At 43.0% G+C, this 22,031-nt stretch overlaps 1 protein-coding gene across 4 annotated transcripts in view; it reads right to left on the minus strand.

Annotated features, from left to right (window-relative positions):
* The window catches only part of SLC44A3 (solute carrier family 44 member 3), a 72,664-nt gene extending 63,451 nt beyond the window's left edge, over positions 1 to 9,213 (minus strand). For 2 of the 4 annotated variants that reach the window (XM_072997969.2, XM_072997966.2), the window contains exons 1-4: positions 9,007 to 9,163; positions 6,767 to 6,874; positions 4,497 to 4,639; positions 3,101 to 3,237 (exon numbers count right to left, since the gene is read on the minus strand). In XM_072997969.2, the coding sequence (XP_072854070.2) occupies positions 3,101 to 3,237; positions 4,497 to 4,639; positions 6,767 to 6,874; positions 9,007 to 9,033 (415 nt within the window). In that variant the 5' untranslated portion in view covers positions 9,034 to 9,163. Of the gene's footprint in view, positions 1 to 3,100; positions 3,238 to 4,496; positions 4,640 to 6,766; positions 6,875 to 9,006; positions 9,164 to 9,191 lie in introns of those variants that run through there. The other 2 variants (XM_072997967.2, XM_072997968.2) reach the window with 2 other exon arrangements.
* Between the last annotated feature and the right edge of the window lie 12,818 nt (positions 9,214 to 22,031).

A 22,031-nucleotide genomic window follows, 5' to 3' on the forward strand; every position in this document is an offset into this window, starting at 1 on the left:
TTGATTGATTGATTGATTGATTGATTGATTGATTGATTGATTGATTGATTGATTGATTGATTGATTGATTGATTTGATTTTTATACTACCCATCTGACTAATGGTCACACTGTACCAATGTGGAAGACAATGAAGAAAACTGACAGGAAAAAATCATTTGAGATATGGTATTGGAAAAGAGCTTTGAAGGTACAAAAAACTGCCTGATAGATAAATAAGTGGGTTCTAGCTCGAAAGAAGCCTGAGCTCCTTCTAGAATAAAAAAATGACTAAATAGTGGCTATCGTACTTCAGACAAATTGTGATAAGACTCAACTCACTGGAAAAGACAACAGTCCTATGAAAATCTGAAAGTGACAGTAAATGAGTAAGACTAATTAAGGTATGGTTTGACTCAGTAGAGAAATCACAACCTTCAGTTTGCAAACTCAGAGCAGGGCTGCTGACACTAGGATCTTCTGGAGGTCACTAATTAATAGAGTTGCCATAAATCAGAAGCAACTTAACAGCACATAACAACAACCGATCTAGAAAATACTTCCTTAACAAAGGATTGACAAGTAGGAAGTGCAAAACCAAATTTTTAAAAAGATATCTAGGAAATTACTTATCCATTGCCCTAGGTTTTTGCCCAGAAAAACTGATGGAAGATATAATTAAATACAGAGTTAATAATGTTCCTGAGGAAGATTCAGCAAAAGAACATTCTGTTTTATTAATGTCTTCGAAAACCATGTCAATACGAGTTATTCAGTAAACATTATGTACTTGGAGCTCCAAATATCTTTTGCCAAAGAACTACATTAAATGCCTCAGAGTAAATTTTGCAGTCATCCGGGATACAGCAACTGGTTAAAGGACAAGAAGAAATTAAGAATAAACAGATTTTGAAAGGGACAGAAGTTGGGAATCAGGTATCCAAAGACCCATATGGGCGCTGGTGCAATTGAACTTTCATAAACTCTGGCTTCGCATACCCACTGATTGGATCTAAAATGATGGTGATTAAAGAACAAGATAAATTGGGATTCTGGTAGATAGCCACTGAATTGTGCACTTATTGTGCAGCAGCAGTCTTTCTTTCTTTGTTTCTGTCAGAATCATTGCAGTACAATTAATAAATATCTCCAATAAATTTCTCTTAATAACAGGCAATATGAAGAGCATTTGGGGTAGCTAACATCAAATCTTCCATATGACATGTTGAGGGGCATAGACTTAAACTGACATAGGTGTGAAGTTGCCTGTTCTTCTTTGCACTTGCAAAGGGCTGTGTCAATGGAAAACACCCATTTTTCTCAGTGCATTTTGGTTCTGTCTGCTCCACTTTACTAAGTGACTTCCAGGTGACACTATGGGGCGGTATAGAAGTCAAAACAACAATACTTGAAGCCTAGAGCAGAAAAATTGTCACAACATCATTAACTAAAATTTAAAAAGTGTGCAGAGACTCCACAGAATGAATGTACATTTACACTGAAGAGGGATGTGGCAATGCAGAAAATCATATGCATCCAAAATAAGCCCATATTAACAATTCTAACTATGGAAGCCGAAGCCCAAAATACAAAGCAACATGTTCACTATGACTTTTACTATGTTTCTTGAATAACAAAATATTGTGTCATATACCAAATCACTTCTGAAATTGTGGATCAGATCACACATGGAGCAGTATCTCCTCCATCTACACCGTTATCCCTCCAGATGCACAAATCTTTCAGTGCTGCATGCCTAAAATATCAGACATGCAAACAAAGCCTTGTTATCTTCCAACTAGTCAATTACAAAACAAAAACAAGATAATTTTCCAAAGGCAAATTAAGAAAAGCTAGTGCTAGAGACAGTGGTCAGAATCCTGTTGTTTAGTATAGTAAATCACACTAGAGTAGGCTTACTGAATCAACGGGGATTTGTTGAGTCAATTTCCATTGATAAGAGTGGGCCTACTCTAACTGCAACAAATCTTAGCATAGTAAGAGGAGGCCTGAATCAGTGGAACTTATGGGAGAATTGACTCACTAAATCCTCCTTGATTCAATGGGCTTATTCTAGTGTGATTTGCCACACTAAGCAACAGGACTGTAGCCAATATCTTCCTCTTAAGGCTTCTGAATGAGAAATCACCATCTGGTCTGTTGAGGCCCTGACAGGAGTTTCAAAAGTAGTTTGTATAATAATTGGAGCTACTGTAGATGTTTTGGAACCGGGTCCATTATACTTTTTATATCCTTTTAACTGTAACATTTATTTAAACATTACATTGTACATTTTTTAGCATTTATATAGAGGTTCCCTGCTTCTTTCATCAGTTCTAAATATCATGGAAAGAGGGAGGAAAGTGACTTCTTTTAAAACTTCTAACACTACAATCCTATACATTTCAGTGTAAAAGTAAGGTCCGCTTAATTCAACAGCACTTAGTAGTAGGTGACTGTGTTTAGCAAGGCTGAGAAATGCAGTCTGTGGCCTATTGTCAAAATCCCTCTGCAAATCAAGAGTACAGAACCCTGGTAAGAGTGATTGGTAAACCCCCAGCAGCCAGCTGTGAAGGAAGGGGAAAAGATGGAGAGAAAATAGGATGACAGAAAAAGAGAGATCCACTGTGACTCTGGATTTATTTACCCTTCAGGCTTCTGTCCATTGCTGGCAGGCAGCCTTGGACAGATTACCTAAAGCAACAATACAACCTCCAACAGGTTGTATTGCATTTTCTCTTCCCTTGGTGTACAGCAGTGGTTCTTAACCTTTGTTACTCGGATGTTTTTGAACTGCAACTCCCAGAAACCCCAGCCAGCACAGTTGGTGGTGAAGGCTTCTGGGAGTTGCAGTCCAAAACTCCTGAGTAACCCAAAGTTAAGAACCAGTGGTGTACAGGATTCTAACTTTAGAACATGGCTACTCAGCAATAATGATGTTGATGGCAAACATAAATTTCAGTTATGTTTCTATTTAATATTGTTTCTTTCAGTCAAATAAAACAATGTCTTTATTGTTCAACCAATTATATTGTTACAAGACTTTGAAAGATAGCAGATAGATGCGGATAAATGCAGGCAGGTAAACGCAAATAAAGGAATTCTTCTACTTCACTACATACCATTATTATTTGCAAAACGTTGAATTTCTTCCAAGGACGTAAGCTGCTCTTGCGGACAGCCTGATACACACAACGCAACTGAATCAATTTTAAGATTTTTTATTTCCAGCCCGCATGAATTCAGAAAAAACACAAATCTAAGGGAGAAAGAAATTCCATTTTTATAAACAATTCAATTTCACTTTGTCTTCCTGATCGTCTGTTTTTCCCATGAAATATTGAAACTCTGATTTTTTTTAAAAAATTATTCTCTCTTTTATGCTAACTACTGCACCAAAACAGTATTTTTTTCCCAACAAAATACAATAAAATTGGCTACAGAGTAACTTTCATGGCCAAGAATTTCAGTGGTGCATTTGAATGTTAATAACTGTTAACTGCAATTATTGCTTTAGGTTTATTCCTATACATTTTTCTTAACATATAATTAACAGCATCCAATTAAATTAGACCCAGTGGAGCAGACTGCAGCAGGTTAGCCAGGTCAATATGAGGTCCAGTATGGCAGGAGTCCCTAACCCTGGTCCATGGCCCGTTGCCGGTCCATGGTCATGGCAGGACTTGGCCGCGGAAACAGATCTCCCCCCCACACTCCCCCCATGCACCACACACACACACATGGCCTGCCCCCTGCAAGAACAGGTGCCCTGCCCACCCGCAAGCACACCCCACCCATCCACAAGCATGCCCCCATCTGTGCATGCTCCTGAGCATGCATGCCCATCTACGCATAGGTGTGAGCATGCCCAGACCCCCCCACCCAGTCCGCATTTTAGAAAAGGTTGGGGACCACTGCAGTATGGTATGCCATTTGATGCGATCTTTGCATCCAGATGCCATACAATCTCAAATGATCTTATTTGGTCTGCTGCAGCCTTTGCTAATATCATGAAATAGCTTTTAAGACAGCCACTTCAGGATTTTGGCAAATTAATCATTTCCTCACCTCCACTGAGGGGCGAAGAAGTGAAAAACAATTTGTTAAGTGTGCATTTGACAGTGAATATTCGCTGCAACACTTAAAATGGAAAGCTTCTTTGTTTGCTTTGCTTTTCTAGGTCCAGTAGATAGCTTGTCCAGAAAGGAACAGGTAGGGACACTCTGGTAATGATTTGGTTCACTCTAGCAACTATGTTGCATGATTGAGTGAACCAACCCATCCCTGCAGCAATTCAAATATCAGGATCTGATTAAGCCCTGCCTCAAAGGGATTTACGTATTTGTTGACAATTCAGCAATTGATTCAACAGCTCTGCTTTCTCGCTGAAACTAGCAAATGCAATAGGATATTGGCCAATACGTGTTAAGATACAGCTATATGCATTTCTGGTGGGAAAATGTTGTTTTCTACAGACACTGACAATACTGAAGCCTTTGAAAATAACACCATACTCACTTTTTGTTTCTCATGTCTTGCCCTGACAAAGGTGCACCTAACACTGGAGTATTTTTCCGCCCACATATGTTTCCATAGCTGTCATATCCAAAGACAAGTCTTTCTGCAGCTCCAGCCGTTACAGCATAGCCTGTTATAAACATCTATGAGGACACACATATATTTGTCTTTCTTCTTGGAATTCACAGATTTGTCACACTATATTATACCTTCTAGTTACCCAGTGTAATGTTTGCTATAATACAAAATGATTACTAGAAGCCTTCTAGTGAATGTTATGGTTTTTCTGCTTCATGCTTACATTTGTACAAACATGCATAGGTGCTTTCACCATGATTTGTTCAAAGTGGCACATACATAGAAAACTGCTATAGAACTATTCGTGATTTATTTAGTGCTACAAAACCAAACAACGCTGTCCACATTCTCATGAGAAACAAATCTGGTGTCTAATCACAAGACAGCTCTAAGTTAATCCTCTTACTTCCCACTATATCTCAGGGCACATCTGGTTTAAAGGTGTATAAAGTTCTGAGAATAGCCTATGCAGTCAGGTGACTGAGTCCCTGACCAGAAGTAAAAAAGGAAACCGATGTCTACGTACTGGCAACTCATTCTTTCCCAGTCATACCTGGGACTCAGTATGGCTTTATTTATAAACACTGTTTGGTATTACACACATGAACCTGCTTTCTCATCCTTTGGCACAGTTTTAAAGAGGAGACTGGAAGCATTTTGTTTTCAGTAAACTGCAGTTTCTTACAAAGAGCAAACAGGAAGGACAGTTTTAAATATGGTTCATCCAAATATGCCAGGATTGCAAATCATATTGTTGAGACAAACCATTGTTACAACAAATAACAGTTTGTCCTGTTTTTGGCAAGTCACAGTTAAGTTACAAACGAAAGCAGATTTCAGTCGCCACAGCTGTACCAGAGAAGGCAGAAAGCACACAAGTCCAAGGTTCACAGACAAAATACTAAATTATAATTTAATTCTATGTTGAGCACAATCAATATCCATAGTTGTCAGTGTTCTCAGCCAAAATGCAGCTGCACACAAGTCAATGTATCCTGAAGATCCTTCATGCAGCTGAGTGCTGGATGTAGCCTGGGTGAAAATCCAAGCTGGCAACTGAACTTTAAACAAAACGAATTTTGTATAAAAAGTTTTTTGGCTGGCAATATAAGGTAGCCTCCGTCTCCTGATATTAAACATGAAACATGCTAGAGGATTCTCACAGACCACTCTTTCTTATCCAAAGTCTTCCCATCCTGCAATATCAGGATATGAGACTATTTTCTGGGAAAATTTTAAGGAATATTTGTAATGCCACACCAGCACTTGATTGTCAGTGCTGTCAATGCTCATCTGCCTAAGCCTCTTAATAACTTATAGTAAATATGTTGGGGGTGGGAAATACAGTTGGCACAATGTGTACCCTGAAGTTAAAAAGCTTCTCTCTCTGTGTAATATACAGACATTTCAGGAAGGAGGAAAGAGAAAGAATACCATTTGTCCTTTCTGCTACTCTTCCCCCTAAACCTCTCAGCCTGACACTGAACAATAGAATATTTGTGTTCACAGCTGGGAACTAAAATCCTTTAGCATGATATATGATAGTAGACACAGAGTTCCAAAAGATATAAATAAAAAAGAGCTGTTCATTTCCCCCCTGCATCTTATCTCTCACTTAAGAAAAACAGCAAATACAACAAATACTTGTACATCAAATACAGAAATACATTCACTTGTAAAAGAAAATAATAAAGCCAAACAGTCCAACGTAGACCGAGAAACGCTGGCAGTGTCCATTGAAGTGGAACCCTGCCAAACACACTGGCCTGCTTGAGCCCAAAACTCTACACTACTATACCTTCTTGCAAAATAAACATAGGCCAGAATCCTACTGGCAACTTACACATGCATAAGTGAAATCACATAGGCCACGGAACAAATTGCCACAAGGTGGGCATGCAACCAAAACCACCACTGGCCATTGCATCAATTAGTGGCTATTCAACATTTCAACTTATGTGATTTCACTTTACACACATGTAAACCACCAACAGGATTCTGGCCATAACACATTTACAAAACTAAGGTAAAACATGGTGATAAAAAAATCTGTGAAACTGTACTACCACAGTGGTCTGTACGCTCCAAATTAGAACTCGCACACTGATAAAGCAAGATTTCTGTCAGATTGCTAGCAATTTCAAACATTTTGTTGCTCCTTTCCAGATAGTTGTATAAGGCAGCCTACTTACCAAACCTGACCAAAAGAAAAAGAATATAATTAACCAAAGGGGGTCTGTGCACTTCCTAGACATCAGTGGTTGCCACTTTCTTGGTTCAGGTAGCCCATCTTCAGAAACCTAGTATTTACAAAACACACACACACACACACACATAAAAAAAAAACTTGTCTTTTGAATATATTAAATAGTTAGAAATTTAGTTAGACTGTGTATTTTACTATATGTTAACCACAATTGACCTAAATTTTATCTACAGATAGTACACCTGCATCATTGTATTAAAACAAATGTATGAAATCTAGAAAAATATCCCACGGCATTAACAAGTGTTATCAGGCATACTTTTTTGGCGACTATAGCCTATTTCCAATACAATCATAAGTTTATTTGGTATAAGAAAACTTAACACCAAATAAAACTCATGAGTCTTTAAGGTGTCAATAAGGCTCTTTATTGTTTTTGCTGTTACAAAGACAGAAAGCTACCTCCTATGAAAACTGGAAACAACCAATGCAACCATATTTAAACATTGGCTACATAAATATTCAAGAGAAAAGGGACAGGTCCATGGATCAGCCTGTATGGGTCAAATGTTTTGTTTAACCAAACTAAGTTACCACAACTCAGATGACTTAGAGTAAAAAAGAAAAGTCATAGGCCATGTAGGGATGTGGTGGCGCTGCAGGTTAAACCGCAGAAGCCTCTGTGCTGCAAGGTCAGAAGACCTGCAGTCGTAAGATCGAATCCACACGATGGAGTGAGCCCCGTCACTTGTCCCAGCTCCTGCCAACCTAGCAGTTCGTAAGCATGAAAAAATGCAAAACCACAAGTAGATAAATAGGTACCACCACGGTGGGAAGGTAACCGGCGTTCCGTGTCTAGTCACATTAGCCATGCTGTCTGTGGACAAACGCAAGCTCTATGGGTTGGAAACGGAGATGAGGACCACCGCCTAGAGTCGGACACGACTGGACTACCTTTATGTAGTATCTGCCTACTCCCAATGTATTAGTTCTGTCCTTCACTTTTACAGCTACTTCTCAGTCTTGTGTCCTGACACACCCAGCATGAAAACCTGTCTATATTTGCATTGGCACAGAATCCACACAGTCTTGTTCAAAGCATTTATTTACTGGGTTATACCTAACAATGTAAAACATGGATGTAAATTTTGCATGCATTTAACCTCTGAAATTTCCTCTCCCTGTGCAATGTGTGAGAAAGCATGTATGTAATGTAAGTATTCCAGCTTCATACTTTTGAGTTTCCACTATTCTAGGTTGACTGAAATGTTTCAAGCTGGAATACTTAGTGATTATTATGTATTCTTGTCCATATCAGACACAGATCTCATTCAGAGACAGATGAAAATACTGTACGTGAATGAACTGAGTCATGTAATATTTCTTACACCGGCATGTTTTTTACATGTGTCCTGATAACACTGAAAAGTAGGAGTGTCAAAAAACGGACTTCCCACTTGTACACAACTTCGAACCAGCAACTTTCTTGCCGCATGTTTCTTCAATACAGGTAGCTGAACCAAAAACAAAAAAACAATCCCAAGACGGTTCCCTGTGGGGCGAAACTGAGCTTGTTTTCAGTCACATTACCGCAGTTAAGTCATGTTGTCCTGACTTACCCTAGCCTTACTGGTCCCTTTCCAATGACACACAGTAATTCACAATTCTGTGACATAAGACTATGGGAAGAAGACAACTTTTATTTCACTCTCTCAGAAAAGTTGGAAATGCCCACAGGTCGAGCTCTGAAGGGAACTCTCACTTCCAGGCCGGCCCCCTGCCTCGCTCCTGGAGTCCTTGACTTCTCCTCTCGTCTCCTTGCGCTCCTCTTAATGTGCGCCCTTGATGGAGGAGCCAGGAGACCCGAGGGAAGAGCGCGGAAGGAAGCCCACTGGCCCAGGGAGAGAGAGGTTATGCACCTGTCTGCCTCCACCCGCACCCCCACCCCGGCGCCTAATGCCTCCTGGGTGACTTTTGAGGGAGAAAGTTTCGTTTTCGGGCCAAAAGGGGGAGCCTCCCGCCGGCCCCATGGGGAGCGGAGAGGCGCAGCCTGGGGTGGGGGGGGTGCAACGGCGCCCTCGCCTCGCCTCAGCCGAAACCGGCGGGTGGTCTCCGCTCCAGCCTTCCCTGCTCTTCAGTTGTTTCCACAGGGATGCCGCCCGCCCTCCAGGCTCGCCTTCAAGCTCGCCGGCCCCCGCCCGGGTGTCCCGTTGTGTGGTCTCTCACCCAGTACTCGCCGCTGTAGCACGCCATGCTGCTCCGGTCCCGCCTCCGCCTTCCCCTCCAGGGCAGCTTGGGCGGCTCCGTCCGGCTTTGCCAGCCCGGGGAAGGAGACGGCGAAGGCCGGGCCGCCCCGAAGCGGGGAGGAGGACGAGCCAACCACCCACCTTGTTAGTTAGTTAGTTACCTACCCGCCGCCTCGCCCGCCCTCTTGCGCTCCGGTGTCCTGAAGCAGCAGCAGCCGCAGCAGCAGCGCCGCCCTGTTCAGCGACTCCCTCCCTTCACCTTTCAAGGGGGGGGGGCACTTTTATGGACCAGGATTGCTCTCCTGACTCCAGTTTTAGGTACTGGAAATGCAACATAGGCGAGCGTGTACATCGCCAGTAATCACAGCCGACCTCTCAGTGGAGGCCAGCCAATAACCCACCCACTTCATCCATTTTGCATCCTATTTTGTCCACCTGCACGCTATTTGGGCACCAGTGCCAGGTAAACTGTGCCATGGCGGACAAGCAGAAGCATTCCTACTGTCCGGGCAATCGGGGCACAGTTCACCAGCCAACAGGGAGGTACTGTTGCAGAGTTTCGAATATTTGGTTAAATTCCTCTAGCTGCTCAGAAGTGCAGGGATTCACAGAGCAGAATAGCTGCAAGTTCTCCAGAGTAGACCACTCCTTTTTCTCTTTTTAACTAGCACATACAATAAATCAGTTGCTTACTCTTGAGACCTTAACAGGAGAAAGAATAAAAGGTTTCATTACATATAACTGAACAGATCACACAGCAAACTGACAAACAAAACTGCTTTCTACAACAGACCTCAACAGACTCAAGAGACAGGGAAAGAGACAAAGAGTACAGAGGTGGGGCTCTCTTTGAAGGAAGGACAAGTTAGTGCTGGATAGCAGTCACCCCAGCCCAAACCTACTAAAGGCAGCAGGCAAGGCTGCAAAAACTTCCAAAAGGTAGAAGGTGTACTTTGCAAAGGAAGAGCTTGGGTTGCTGACTAGAGGTAATGGAGTCTCCATCTGATGACCCCACCAGCCCTAGGGGAAAATCAGTCACTACTGGGGACTACAATGTGGTGGAGGGCCAGGTGACTAGCTTTCTCTTGAATTGGTTGGTTGTTGCAGGTTTTTCGGGCTGGTTGGCCATGTTCTGTTTGGCCAGAAGACAGGCAAACAGCCCGAAAAGCTTACAACAACTATTGGATCCTGGCCGTGAAAGCCTTCGAGAATACATTTCTCTTGAATTGTTTTTGGAACTACCATGAACCTAACACTCAAGAAAAAACTGCTGCTTGGAATCTATTGTCTCTTTGTTGTTTGAGAAAATGCCCTCTTTTAAAATAAACATAGCTACACTTATCCTAATAACTTGGTCCTTATATATTCTGAACATCAGGGCAAAAATATGCTACCTGTTTAGAATCCATAGAGTCTCCTCTTACTTTTCTCGTGCTTTGCTCAAATTGACATATCTCTTGACTTTCCCCCTCTGTTATTTTTCTAGCACACCTCTGTTGATGTAAGTGCATCACAAACATTGGATGGATAGATATTACAAGCACTTTGACAAGTTCACCATACTGTCCTAATACACTTGTACAGGTAGAGGTGCCACACATACAACAGTGTTACGAACTTTATCATAAAGATTTATAGACAGTCAAAGCACATGTGTTGTCACTGGGACAGAGTACATCACACATTAAGAAACAATTACTACTACAGTTATAATTTACTGTATATTAATTGTCAAATATGCCATTACAGAATTGGTTCATAGCTAGGCTATCACATCTCCTGCCAACAAACCATATGTGACAAGCTGAGGTGACTGATGTGGCAGATGTTGGTACTATTAAAACAGTACAATGAGAACCAAAAGAGTTACTACTTGTGAACCATATTTTAAAGTTCTCATTCTTTTAACTGGGCTTCTCTGGAACTTCTTGATTAAGTGGACTATTGGTCCCCTGATAATTGACAGTGGGCAACTGCTGTCTGGATTAATTTTTTTGCCTTGGGCAAGCCCTATGCTTTTATGATCATACTGTTAATTTAAGGTTTTGGAGCAACTAAGACAAAAAAAAGGCCAATTTCTGCAAAACTTGAATTGCTCAAATTCATTCACCCCATCTCTACTTGTCTTTTGCTGCTTGCAGGATATCTATGTTTCTCAAACAAATGCATGAAAGCTGAAGACACCCTAGTTGGTCCAAACTTTCAATAGAATAAATTATAACTGTTGCTGCTATTATTTTTGAAAGCAAATGGTGTCTAAGGAGTGGAAGCACCAGAGACTGTTCATTGTTGGCAAACATGCCTCCTTTGGTGCACAGAGCAAGAGAAGGAGTAAGATAACGAAAGAATGCTGGCAGTGTGTGATTTTGTTACCTTTGACTGTACTCCCTGCCCTCGCCAGAGGGTAAGAAAGCAAAGAGTAAAGCAGCACCCACATATCTCCCGTTACACAGTAGTAGCAACGTGCTACAATCACTTGGATTTCTTGCAGTGTGTTCCACAAGGTTGTCAGGACCTTTATTATGGCCCTTTAAAATTCCACAACAGCTTACTAGCTTTGGGGGTCTCTAGAATTCTTCATCAAGATGCATAGGATCAAAAAAAGTGGTGGGGGCAACATTTTATTCCCTTTCACTTGACTGAATTGCCTGTTTTGGCAGACTGACTACCACTTACTCACTCCCCTTCTCTCCAAGTTGCTATTTCTCAGTAATTAAATTCCCCAATGTAGGAGAGCCGAAGTCTCTTCCTACCAACATAGAATACACATGTGACCATTCCCAAAGTATCTATACATTGTGAATATCTCCTCATTTGGGCTAGATCAGAATAAAAGCATGTATTTGAATCTGTTTCCTCAAAATGACCTCATTTCAGTCAACATGAATGTATTTTCCATTTCTTCTCATGTTTTCATTAGTGTACCAACATGAGTTGGCACCACTGAACTAACAGAGACACTGTTTCCAAGGGGAGCATAGAATGTTTTACCCAATGCAATTCCACAGCATCTTACAGAAGGGAGTGGTACAGGAGCAGGCATGGAAAAATCTAAAGGGCATTTCACTTGCAATGGAACCAACTACCACAAAGGTGGAGCTCAAACCTGTATGCCTGGTTTATAGCAGTAGTCTTCCACAAGTGGATTGTAATTGACAAGGTACGTAACAAAACAGGCTTTCTGGCAAGTTGCTTCACTTATGATATGATGCTTCTCTAGCTACACTGGCATAAACCAGTCTGCACATGAGCTATGCAGTTGTTCAGGTCATTTAGCATGAAGGTGATCTCCTCTGACACTTAAGCAAAACCCACAACTTAAGGTTTAACACTAAGTACTTACTTGGGTCATTCTTTTGTTACTTGGCCATAGAGCCAGCGTTTTGTCCGAAGACAATCTTTCCATGGTCACATGGCCAGTGTGATTTAGACATGGAACGCTGTTTACCTTCCCACTGAGGTGGTACCTATTTATCTACTTGCATTTGCATGCTTTCGAACTGCTAGGTTGGCGGGAGCTGGGACAAGCGACGGGCGCTCACTCCGTCGCGTGGATTCGATCTTACGACTGCTTGGTCTTCTGACCCTGCAGCACAGGCTTCTGCGGTTTAGCCCACAGCGCCACCACGTCCCTCTCAGTAATTTCTAAGAGGGGAAATCTTTCTAGTTTGTTTCAATACAAGAACAGAGTTATGTGGCGCTTTTGAAAACTAACATATTTTTGGTCATAAACAGTTGTACACTCTAGCTATCTCTTCAGATGCATTTGAAGAATTAAGCTACAGTCCACAAAAGCTTATGCCAAGTCGTATTTGTTACTCTGGAAGACTCTGTCATTGTGGTTGGTGTGCAAACTACCTGCGACTTTCTTCACTGCCAGTAAAACAATATTGCTTAGTATTCCAGCTGCTGAATCTAGTTTGTTTTTTATTAGAATACTGAGATTGCCCAAGAAAATGCAAAAACATACATGTAAAATTAAAGAATACTGAGCCTAGGAATTTGCTTGGTAACAGAAATAAAATGTGTTCAGAGTCTTTTCACAATAAAAAAAAATCTATCCCTATTTAGCTAAACCATTCTCCATTTCAGCTATATAATCTGAATAGAGAGGAGTAATTTGAGTATAAGGTGAGAAAAGGGGAATCATTTTGTTACTGCTGTTGTTAAAACTGGGAGTAAAAAATCCTTGTCAATATCCTGCCAATCACCCTGAACTACACCAGTAGGTAGGTCCCTATCCAGCAGTGAAGCCAGGATGCTTTACAATGCAATTGTATGCTTCTTCATTTGTTTTCCTTTTTGTGCCACCTTACTCCTAATTAAGGCATCTCACAAATTATTAAAAAAACAAACCAACTAAAACCACAAATTATGACACTAAAACAATTGCATGCAATAGTATTAAAACTGTTAAAAACACCTTAAAACATGCATTAAAAGATTAATATCCAGCATGCAAGATCCAAAACTGCCAAATCAGTCATCAAAAGCCTGTCTGAAAAAAATATGGCCTTCACTTGTCACTGAAAAGACAAGAAGGAGAAGGCAAATCTAGCTTCCCAAGGGAGTGCATTCCACACCTTGAGAGCAGCCCACAGAGAAGGCTTGCTGTTCCCCTCAGACATGCCTGTGAGGACAGTGGAACTGAAAGAAGTTGCCAATTATAGAAGTTGGGAAGACTTGTACAAGGAGATACTGTCCTGTGGATAGCGTGGACCCAAACCGTATGGGCTTTATACAGGGCCGGACTGGGACCAAAAATCGGCCCTGGCATTTAGAGCACACAGGCCCACCGGCTGTGGGGACACAGGCCCACCTGGCTTTGGGCCAGGATTGGCCCTATGGACCCCTGAAATGCACCGGGGGGATTTTGAGCGAGGTGCTCTCGCCATCAGCCTGGCCTACCTCACAGGGCTGTAGGGAGGAGGATAAAACTTGGGAGGGAGCTGAGGATATGAACGAAACGAATAAACAGAACCTCCCTGTGCAAGAGGAGTGTATCTTTTCTGCCGCAGCGCATCCTAAGGAGCAGGATAAGAAGGCAACTCGTATCTAAAGCGGGGTTGTGACATTCTCAGGGGACGGTGAAACAAAGACAGCGTAGCCCAGCTCTGATGAGGTAATTTTCACTTAAAAAAAAAACTGGCCAGGAAAGTTGATCTTCCCGGGACCAGGTCAGGATCCCTCCGGTCGAGGCTGGGCTTGCCGACGAAACTTCAGCCCAGCCTCGTCAGAGGGGCTTTCCGGGAGGCAGCATGGCCACCCCTGCCCGGGAGGAGAGGCTTTCTCGGCTTCCAGTTTCCGATCAGCCTTCCTCACCTCTTCCAGTCCCCCCCTCCGCTCTTTTCCCCATCCTTGCCCCCTTCCTCCTCCTCCTCCCCTCTCCGCCCCCCCCCGGCTTTCCCTCCTCGCCCGCCCGCCCGGGGAAGGCCGGCCGAGGTGCCTGCTCCCTCTCCCATCCCCCAGCGGCGCACTTCCCTTTGGAGAGGCCAAGGGCGCCCGGCGAAGGCGATGCGCCCGGGCACCGTGCGCTCTCGGCCACCTGGGTGCCCGGGCAGCGGGCCAGGCCAGGCCGGGGCGGGCAGGCAGTGGGGGAGGATCCGAGGCGAGGCTGCCTCCTCCTCCTCCTGCCGCCGCTCCCGCTCCGCCCTCCCCTGCCCCAGCGCGCCAGGGCGAGGAAGCGAGCGAGCGAGCGGGGCGGGGGATGCGCCAGCCAGACCCTCCAGCTGGCCACCAGCACCAGCCGCGTCCCGAGAGCAGCCGGCGGGCAGGCAGGGCCGGGAAGCCGCGGCATCTTGGCTGCCCGCGCTAGCCTCGAATAAAGCGCGCAGCCGCCGCTGCCGGCTCCGCAGGCGCGGGAGGGAGGCAGAGCGGCCGCGTCCCCATGGCTGCCGCCTCCGCCGCCCGGAGCCCGCCTTCGCCGCCGCGCTAGGAGCTGGGCCTTGGCGTTGCCCCCCCTCGGGTGCGGGTGCACTCTTGGGCCGGGTGGGGAGGTTGGGGGGGACGCCCCAGCTGGAGGGGCAGGAGGAGGAGGAAGGAGGAAGGAGGAGGAAGAGGAGGAGGCAAGGCAAGGCAAGGCAAGGGGGCGGGGAGGGAAGGCTCCCTTTTGCTCTCTCGCTGACTCGCTCTCTTTTGGGGAGGGGGGCTCAGCTTGGCCCTGCGCTGAGGCAAGAACCGGCCCTTCTGACCATCGGCCCTTCTGGCATTTGCCAGAATTGCCAGATGGCCAGTCCGGCCCTGGCTTTATAGGTCATAACCAGCACTTTGAATTGGAACCGGAAACAGACTGGAAGCCAGTAGAGCCACTGTAGCAGGGGAGTTATGTGCCCCAGCCAGTCCCCTTGGCTGCAATGTTTTGAATTCCGCAGCCTCCGGATGGGCATTTTGCGCCCTGGATCGGCGTGGCTGGCTTTTGCCCCAATGTCCCCGGATGAAGCGAGAACGTTGGGGACACGTGGGCATGTTGGGAGGGGGAGCTCGCCTATATATGCGAGCTCTCCCCGATGTTCGCCCTCTTCCCGTTTTGGGCAAAAGAGAGGAGCGTTTTGAGCGGGCGAGCATTGCGAGGTCTAGGGGTGTTTGTTAGCGGCCGGCCAGGTTCTTGCTGTCAGTAAGACAGCAGGAACATGGGGGCCTGGGGCTTGCCCAATGGTGATCTTATGGGATATTTTGATACCCCTGATTTCCTGTTTCCGCATTACAGCAGGCCCCCCAACAGCTTCAAGAATTTGAATTTGGTTGAATTAATTAAATAAAGTGTGGCCCGTTTAAATCCAAGCTGTTGTCTCGCGTATTTATTCTGGGGCTGGGGGGGCAACTGTGTGTCTACTAACATTCTCTGAAGTCATATTCCTGAGTTTTCTTTGAAGCAAATACTCTAGCTTCTATAACAGGTATCCTTACTAGAAGGAAGTATCACTGAAACCAGTGGGACTTTTAAATAGACATGGTTAGTATTGCTGAATTTTCCTTGAACTTATCAGAGTCAATTTTGAAAAGCAAGTTTAAAAAAAACCACACATTGTAATGTCTTCTGAATGTTATGGAACAAAAATCCCATGCAAAGGTATCTCCTACACGTTCAGTACTCAGTGTACGAACTACATGATTACTCCTCATTAAATAAAAACAATAAACTAATTTGCACTTCTTGTAAATTGTCCTGACACACTCTTTGTCAATGTCTGTCTGTCTGTCTGTCTGTCTGTCTGTCTGTTGGAAAGAAAGAAAGAAAGAACTCCACAAGCATGAAGAGTGTTACTTGCAATTCTGTACACATTTCAGCTTTTATGTAAAGTCCTACATTGGCTAGGGACGTGGTGGCATTGCGGGTTAAACTGCAGAAGCCTCTGTGCTGCAAGGTCAGAAGACCAGCAGTCGTAAGATCAAATCCACGCAACGGAGTGAGCTCCTGTCGCTTATCCCAGCTCCTGCCAACCTAGCAGTTCGAAAGCATGTAAAAATGCGAGTAGATAAATAGGTACCACCTCGGTGGGAAGGTAACAGCATTCCGTGTCTAGTTGTGCTGGCCATGTGGCCACAGAAGATTGTCCCCAACTCTATGGGTTCGAAATGGGGATGAGCACTGCCCCCTAGAGTCGGACACAACTGGACAAATTGTCAAGGGGAACCTTTACTTTTACATCAGCTCACTAAGTGAGCAGCACCCTGTTCTCTGAAATTCAAGCCCAAGATCCAAGACAAGAATGGGCTCTTATGATCCCAGAGTGGAAACCCAGCTAAAAGCTGGTAGGAAGTAGAACTGTTTCTGGCCCAGCTGTTTGGGCACAACAGCAGTCCAGATAACTGAGCCCAGAATCAGATAAATTCCAGCTAATGTGTTAATATGGCAAACAAGTACCAAGGTGATTCAGGGACCAGGAAGGTGGCAAAATGCACCAAGAAATGGCTATCATTCCCACAAGGGCTGTCATCCCATGAAGCCTTTCCTGAGGCAGATATGACACACAGGGAAGCGGCTGGGGCTCGTGTCAGGCTTGTGTTTGGCCCCTACAACAAGAAAGCTCACTGGTACTCCAAAACATGTGACAAGCCTAAAAGCAGGCATTCACTGGATTTCCCCACAGCCCCCACACCTTGCTCCTGTCTTTCTAGTATGTCCACGTGTTGCACAAAGACAACACACACACAAACACACAAAAATTCACCATGAGCCGGCGAACCTTAGTATCAGTTGGGAATGGCTTGAGACAGATCCTCAGACCTTAAAGCCACCTCACGCTCAAGAATTATACTTTCTCCTCCTTCAGTACCAAAGAAGCTGGCCTCCTTTCCTGGAGACACAGAAAATCATAAGAATGCCCTGACATGACATTTCAGCCACCAGGAAAAGAAACCTGACATCAAATAACTAATTCTGAATTATTTGGCCCCTACGTCTTGTTCAAAGCCACATCATAATTCTGTATCACAAAACACAAACATATATAACCCATTTGTAATTTGAAGAAAGCAAGCTAATGGAAACAAAATGGTTTAAAGAGAAACATAATAGGCATTTCTCCCCAGGTTACAATTCGGTGAAGGCCACACTCCCACATCTTTGCCTTTAACAGTACATTGCTTAATTGTTCCCCTTTTCCACCTTCAAAAACAAGTCGCTTTATTGTATTGTGACTTAGGTTTCTTCTGTTTTGATAGTCACATTTTTAAGGTTTATCACATTCCATGTTAAAAAATAAGGGTTTTTTTTTTAACAGCAAGAAGGGATTATTATCTCTTGTGTTCTCCTTCCAACATCTGAAAGAGAACACTGAAATTTGTGCAACCTTATACTCTATTAATTTAAAATCAGACCCACAGATGGTGCTTGGCTCAGACTTCATGTATGCTTCAGGAACAATTGTGTAAAGCTTAGTAGCATGAGAAATATTTAACCTCTGATTTGTTTGAAAAAGACTGACAATGTATATCTATTCTATGACCAAATGTGGATATAAGATTCCTAAAATGCAGTCATTCCAGGAAAGATTATTTTTGAAGAATCTGTTATTCCAAACAAGGTGTCTGATAATGGCATTTAAAGTGGCCTTTCTTTTATTGGAGGACACACTTCAGAGCCCCATGGTGGAGTGGTTTAACTGCAGTACTGCAGTCAATCCTCGGCTCACAACCTGAATTCAATCCCAAGGGATTCAGGTAGTCTGCCCAAGGTTGACTCATCCTTCCATCTTTCTAAGATTGGTAAAATGAGTACCCAGCTCACCAGGGGGGCGAGGCAACTTGTTGTTTAGATAATTACACTATGTTGTAAACCGCCCAGAGAGTGTTTTAGCACTATGGGGTGGTATATAAATTGAAACAACAACAACAGTAACATGTAGCCATACTAAGAGGAATTCCAACTCCTGGATAAATCAAATCTAGTCTATTGTACAGTTTTCTGTTCAGCCCAGAGGATTAAGTTATCAAGGGAAAAGTTATAATCTGTGTTTTGTGGAGTTTGGAAGACCTCTGTTTCATAGGTTAAAGGTGAAGTCCCAGCAGGAGTCCTATAATTAGCTGGGGATGTGATAGTATGCTGGAAGAAGCCAAACAGCTGGATGCAGGCACTTCCTTTGCAAACAAAGAATGTCAGTGATCAGGGAGACATCCAAGCTGCACTGGGTAGGCTGGCTATATAACTTTGCATTGAATATATTCAATACAATGTATTCCAGTCATCCAAATCTGGACAGCCTAATTTGCATATTATGCAAATTATTAGGCAACTTTATTTCTGCATTATGTCAACAGATTTTTCATATTATGTAAAATAAGCACTTCTTTTTTAAAAAAGGTTTTCTACCAGTACTTTTCAGCCTTTTACTATATATATTTTATAATCGGCAATCTGAGAGAGCCAATATAGTGTAATGGGTAGTGTTGGACTTGAAACAAGGAGACTCGAATTCAAATTCTAGCTTACTCACAAAGCTTACTTAATATACTTGGGCCAACCGTTCAGCCAAGCCTACCTTACAAACTTATTTTCAGCACAGCATAGGGAGAAAGAACCATGTAAAGCGACTGTGTACATTACTGGTGCATATAAATGAAGTACAATATTTTGCCACATATTTGGGCTTCTGATTATATTCTCATGAGATGACTTTTGTTTTTGCCTTCAGTTTTTATTGACTGCAAAAAGCAATAAAGATCCATGAGAATACCACAGAAATCCTGCTCAAGTGCAACAGTGTCCTCTAATACAGTGGTCCCCAACCTTGGGCCTCCAGATGTTCTTGGAAGACAACTCCCAGAAGCCCTCACCACCACCTCTGTTGGCCAGGATTTCTGGGAGTTGAAGTCCAAGAACATCTGGAGGCCCAAGGTTGGGGACCACTGCCCTAATATGAGGGGAAGTGCAGGGGAAAGTGGGGGCAAACCTGCAAAAATGTAGGGGAGAACACAATGCATCATTTTCTTCATAGATAGATTCATTTTTTAAATTGCAACTAGAACATATTATAGTTTTCTTTGCAATACCTATGTTTACACACAGAGAGAAGTGCTGATCCTTCCTAAAGACTCACCCCTATTAGTTGATGTTTGCTTTGTTCCTATGGGCCAAGGAATGAGATTCATACCAGAGCTTGTAATTTTACTTTTTCAGTATACATACCATGCAGGATTTATCAACCAGAATACTCATTGGGGGATTCTGGGAGTGTTTCTCTGCTTCCAAATATATCAATTTATACACTATATCAATTTCCTGTGCACATTGACTGAGATGTAAGGCCAGTTTCATTTAATATTATATATATATCTGAGTAAGCAGTTCGAACAGGCATGCCATACTCCCAAGGCAAATAAAGGTAAAGGTAAAGGTTCCCCTTGACAATTTTTGTCCAGTCGTGTCCGACTCTAGGGGCGGCGCTCATCCCGCTCTTCAAGCCATAGAGCCAGCGTTTTGTCCGAAGACAATCTTTCCGTGGTCACATGGCCAGTGTGATTTAGACACGGAACGCAAATAGACACAGAATAAATTCTTTGAAAAGGATGATATCATTTCATTATCATTATTTGAAATCTTTTTCCAGAAATTTAATATTCACATCAACTATAAGGGTAACCTCATCAACAGCAAGCAGACATTGCTAATAACTGATGTTTCCTCCATCTCTGTTTGGCAAAGTCATCCTTTCCTCAGGTCTGCTTCTACCTAAACTATCAGCTAAGCTCCCGACAGCATATGGAAGAGAAAATAAAATTCCTGTCTCTACAAGACTATACAATGATGCTGACTCATAGAAACATAGAGCCTCAAGAATACTTGAGTCCAACACCCTGCCAAAGCAAAAAATAAAATAAAATTAAATTAAAAATTAAAAAATGCTGCGATGTGCATAACATTAGAGATTTAAAAAGTTCCTCCTTTTTAGACTACAGCTCCCATAATTACTCAGGCAGCATTCATTGCTTTGAGTTATGTGCATGTTGTGAACTGTTTGCAAGTAGTTCAGCAAGACGTTTACGAATGCTTGTCAAATGTAGGATAGTTCCATTTGCTGGCTAACCCCATGGAAAGTCTTGTTTCTTGCAAAACTATTGGCTCAGACAATGACTGCATGTTTTGCCTTACACCTCTGACAACACTATGAGGACTAGATCCACAATTGGGTTTTTAATTTTGCTTTATGATGTTTTCGCTTAACGGCGATTTTCCTGGAACGGATTATCGTCATTAAGCGAGGCACCACTGTATTTGGTTTTGAGTTTTATTTTATTTTTTTCTTATGAAAACTTAGAATCAGGACTAGCTGGGTACTGGGTGGCATATCTAAATTCCAGGAAAAGTGCAGAGGATATAAATAATACAGTATATGGTGACCCGATAAGTAGTGCAATAGAATTGTTTCTGAACAAGTAGGCAATAATGCAAATTTTAATGTTATCTGCAAGCAGGAACCAGGGATGGGGATGTGAGTCGTGGGACTCACTGCCACATCAGACATAAGTCGCACTGGTGACTCGACTCAGACCTGACTTAGTTTTTTTTTTATGACTCAAATTCAACTCGCGAATCAACCTCCCTTTTTTCTGGGGGGGGGGGGACTTGTTTTCAGTAGGGACTCAGGACTTGGTACCAAAGACTTGGACTTGGGACTCAAACCCAAAGACTTGCCAACATCCCTGGCAGTAATCAAAGGCTCTGCACTTTTGAAAGATATAAGATTGCAGAAATAATTATTTTCTGCATTTTTGGGTGCATGTATGCAGATGCACAAATATATAAAAACATAATATTCTGTTCCTCTCAACCCACCCACCCAAAATTCAAAAGAAAGTTTACAGCAGTATACATGGCTGTGTATGTTTTATGTATTTCATATGTTTTAATATGTTTTTCAGCTAGAAGACTGGACTGCTATCTGGGGAATCTGTGGGAAAAATGAAGCTCATGTCAGCAGTGCACAAGGCCAGAGTGCAAATTATACAGGGCTACTCCTTTCTTCCTCAAAGCCAATACACAACGCATTTACAATACGCACACTGTTCATATTATATGTGCACAGCATACCATTCTCAGCCCCATTCCTCAGTGATCTGTGCAGAAATATTGATGTAGACAGTATTTTCATCTAAATGGTGGCACATATCAATGACAGCTTTGGGCATACCCACCTCCTGTCCATTTGTGAATGAACAGGGACAAAGTGTTCCGGTTTGGTAACTTTGCACGTATTCCAACAGCCAGCCAGTAATCTGCATCAAGGGTAATCTGCATACCCTGCTCGTTTCAAAAGAATGCAGCTGAACTGGACAAGTTCAGTTACCGGCGGCTGTTTATTAATACGAAGACCAAGTGGAGAATAGGAAAAAAAAAGCAGAGAAGATAGCTTAGGATCTTCCATTACTGTTTCTCTTGTTTTGGAAGAAACATATTTTTCCTCAAATGCATTTTTCCTCAAATGCATAGCAAATGTTTTCCCATATGGAAAGTCATTTTAAAAATCTAGAATTTAGCTTCTAAAATAGATATATTGCTAGAAGTTC

This window comes from Pogona vitticeps, chromosome 4 (assembly GCF_051106095.1).
Source record: "Pogona vitticeps strain Pit_001003342236 chromosome 4, PviZW2.1, whole genome shotgun sequence".
NCBI lineage: Eukaryota > Metazoa > Chordata > Lepidosauria > Squamata > Agamidae > Pogona > Pogona vitticeps.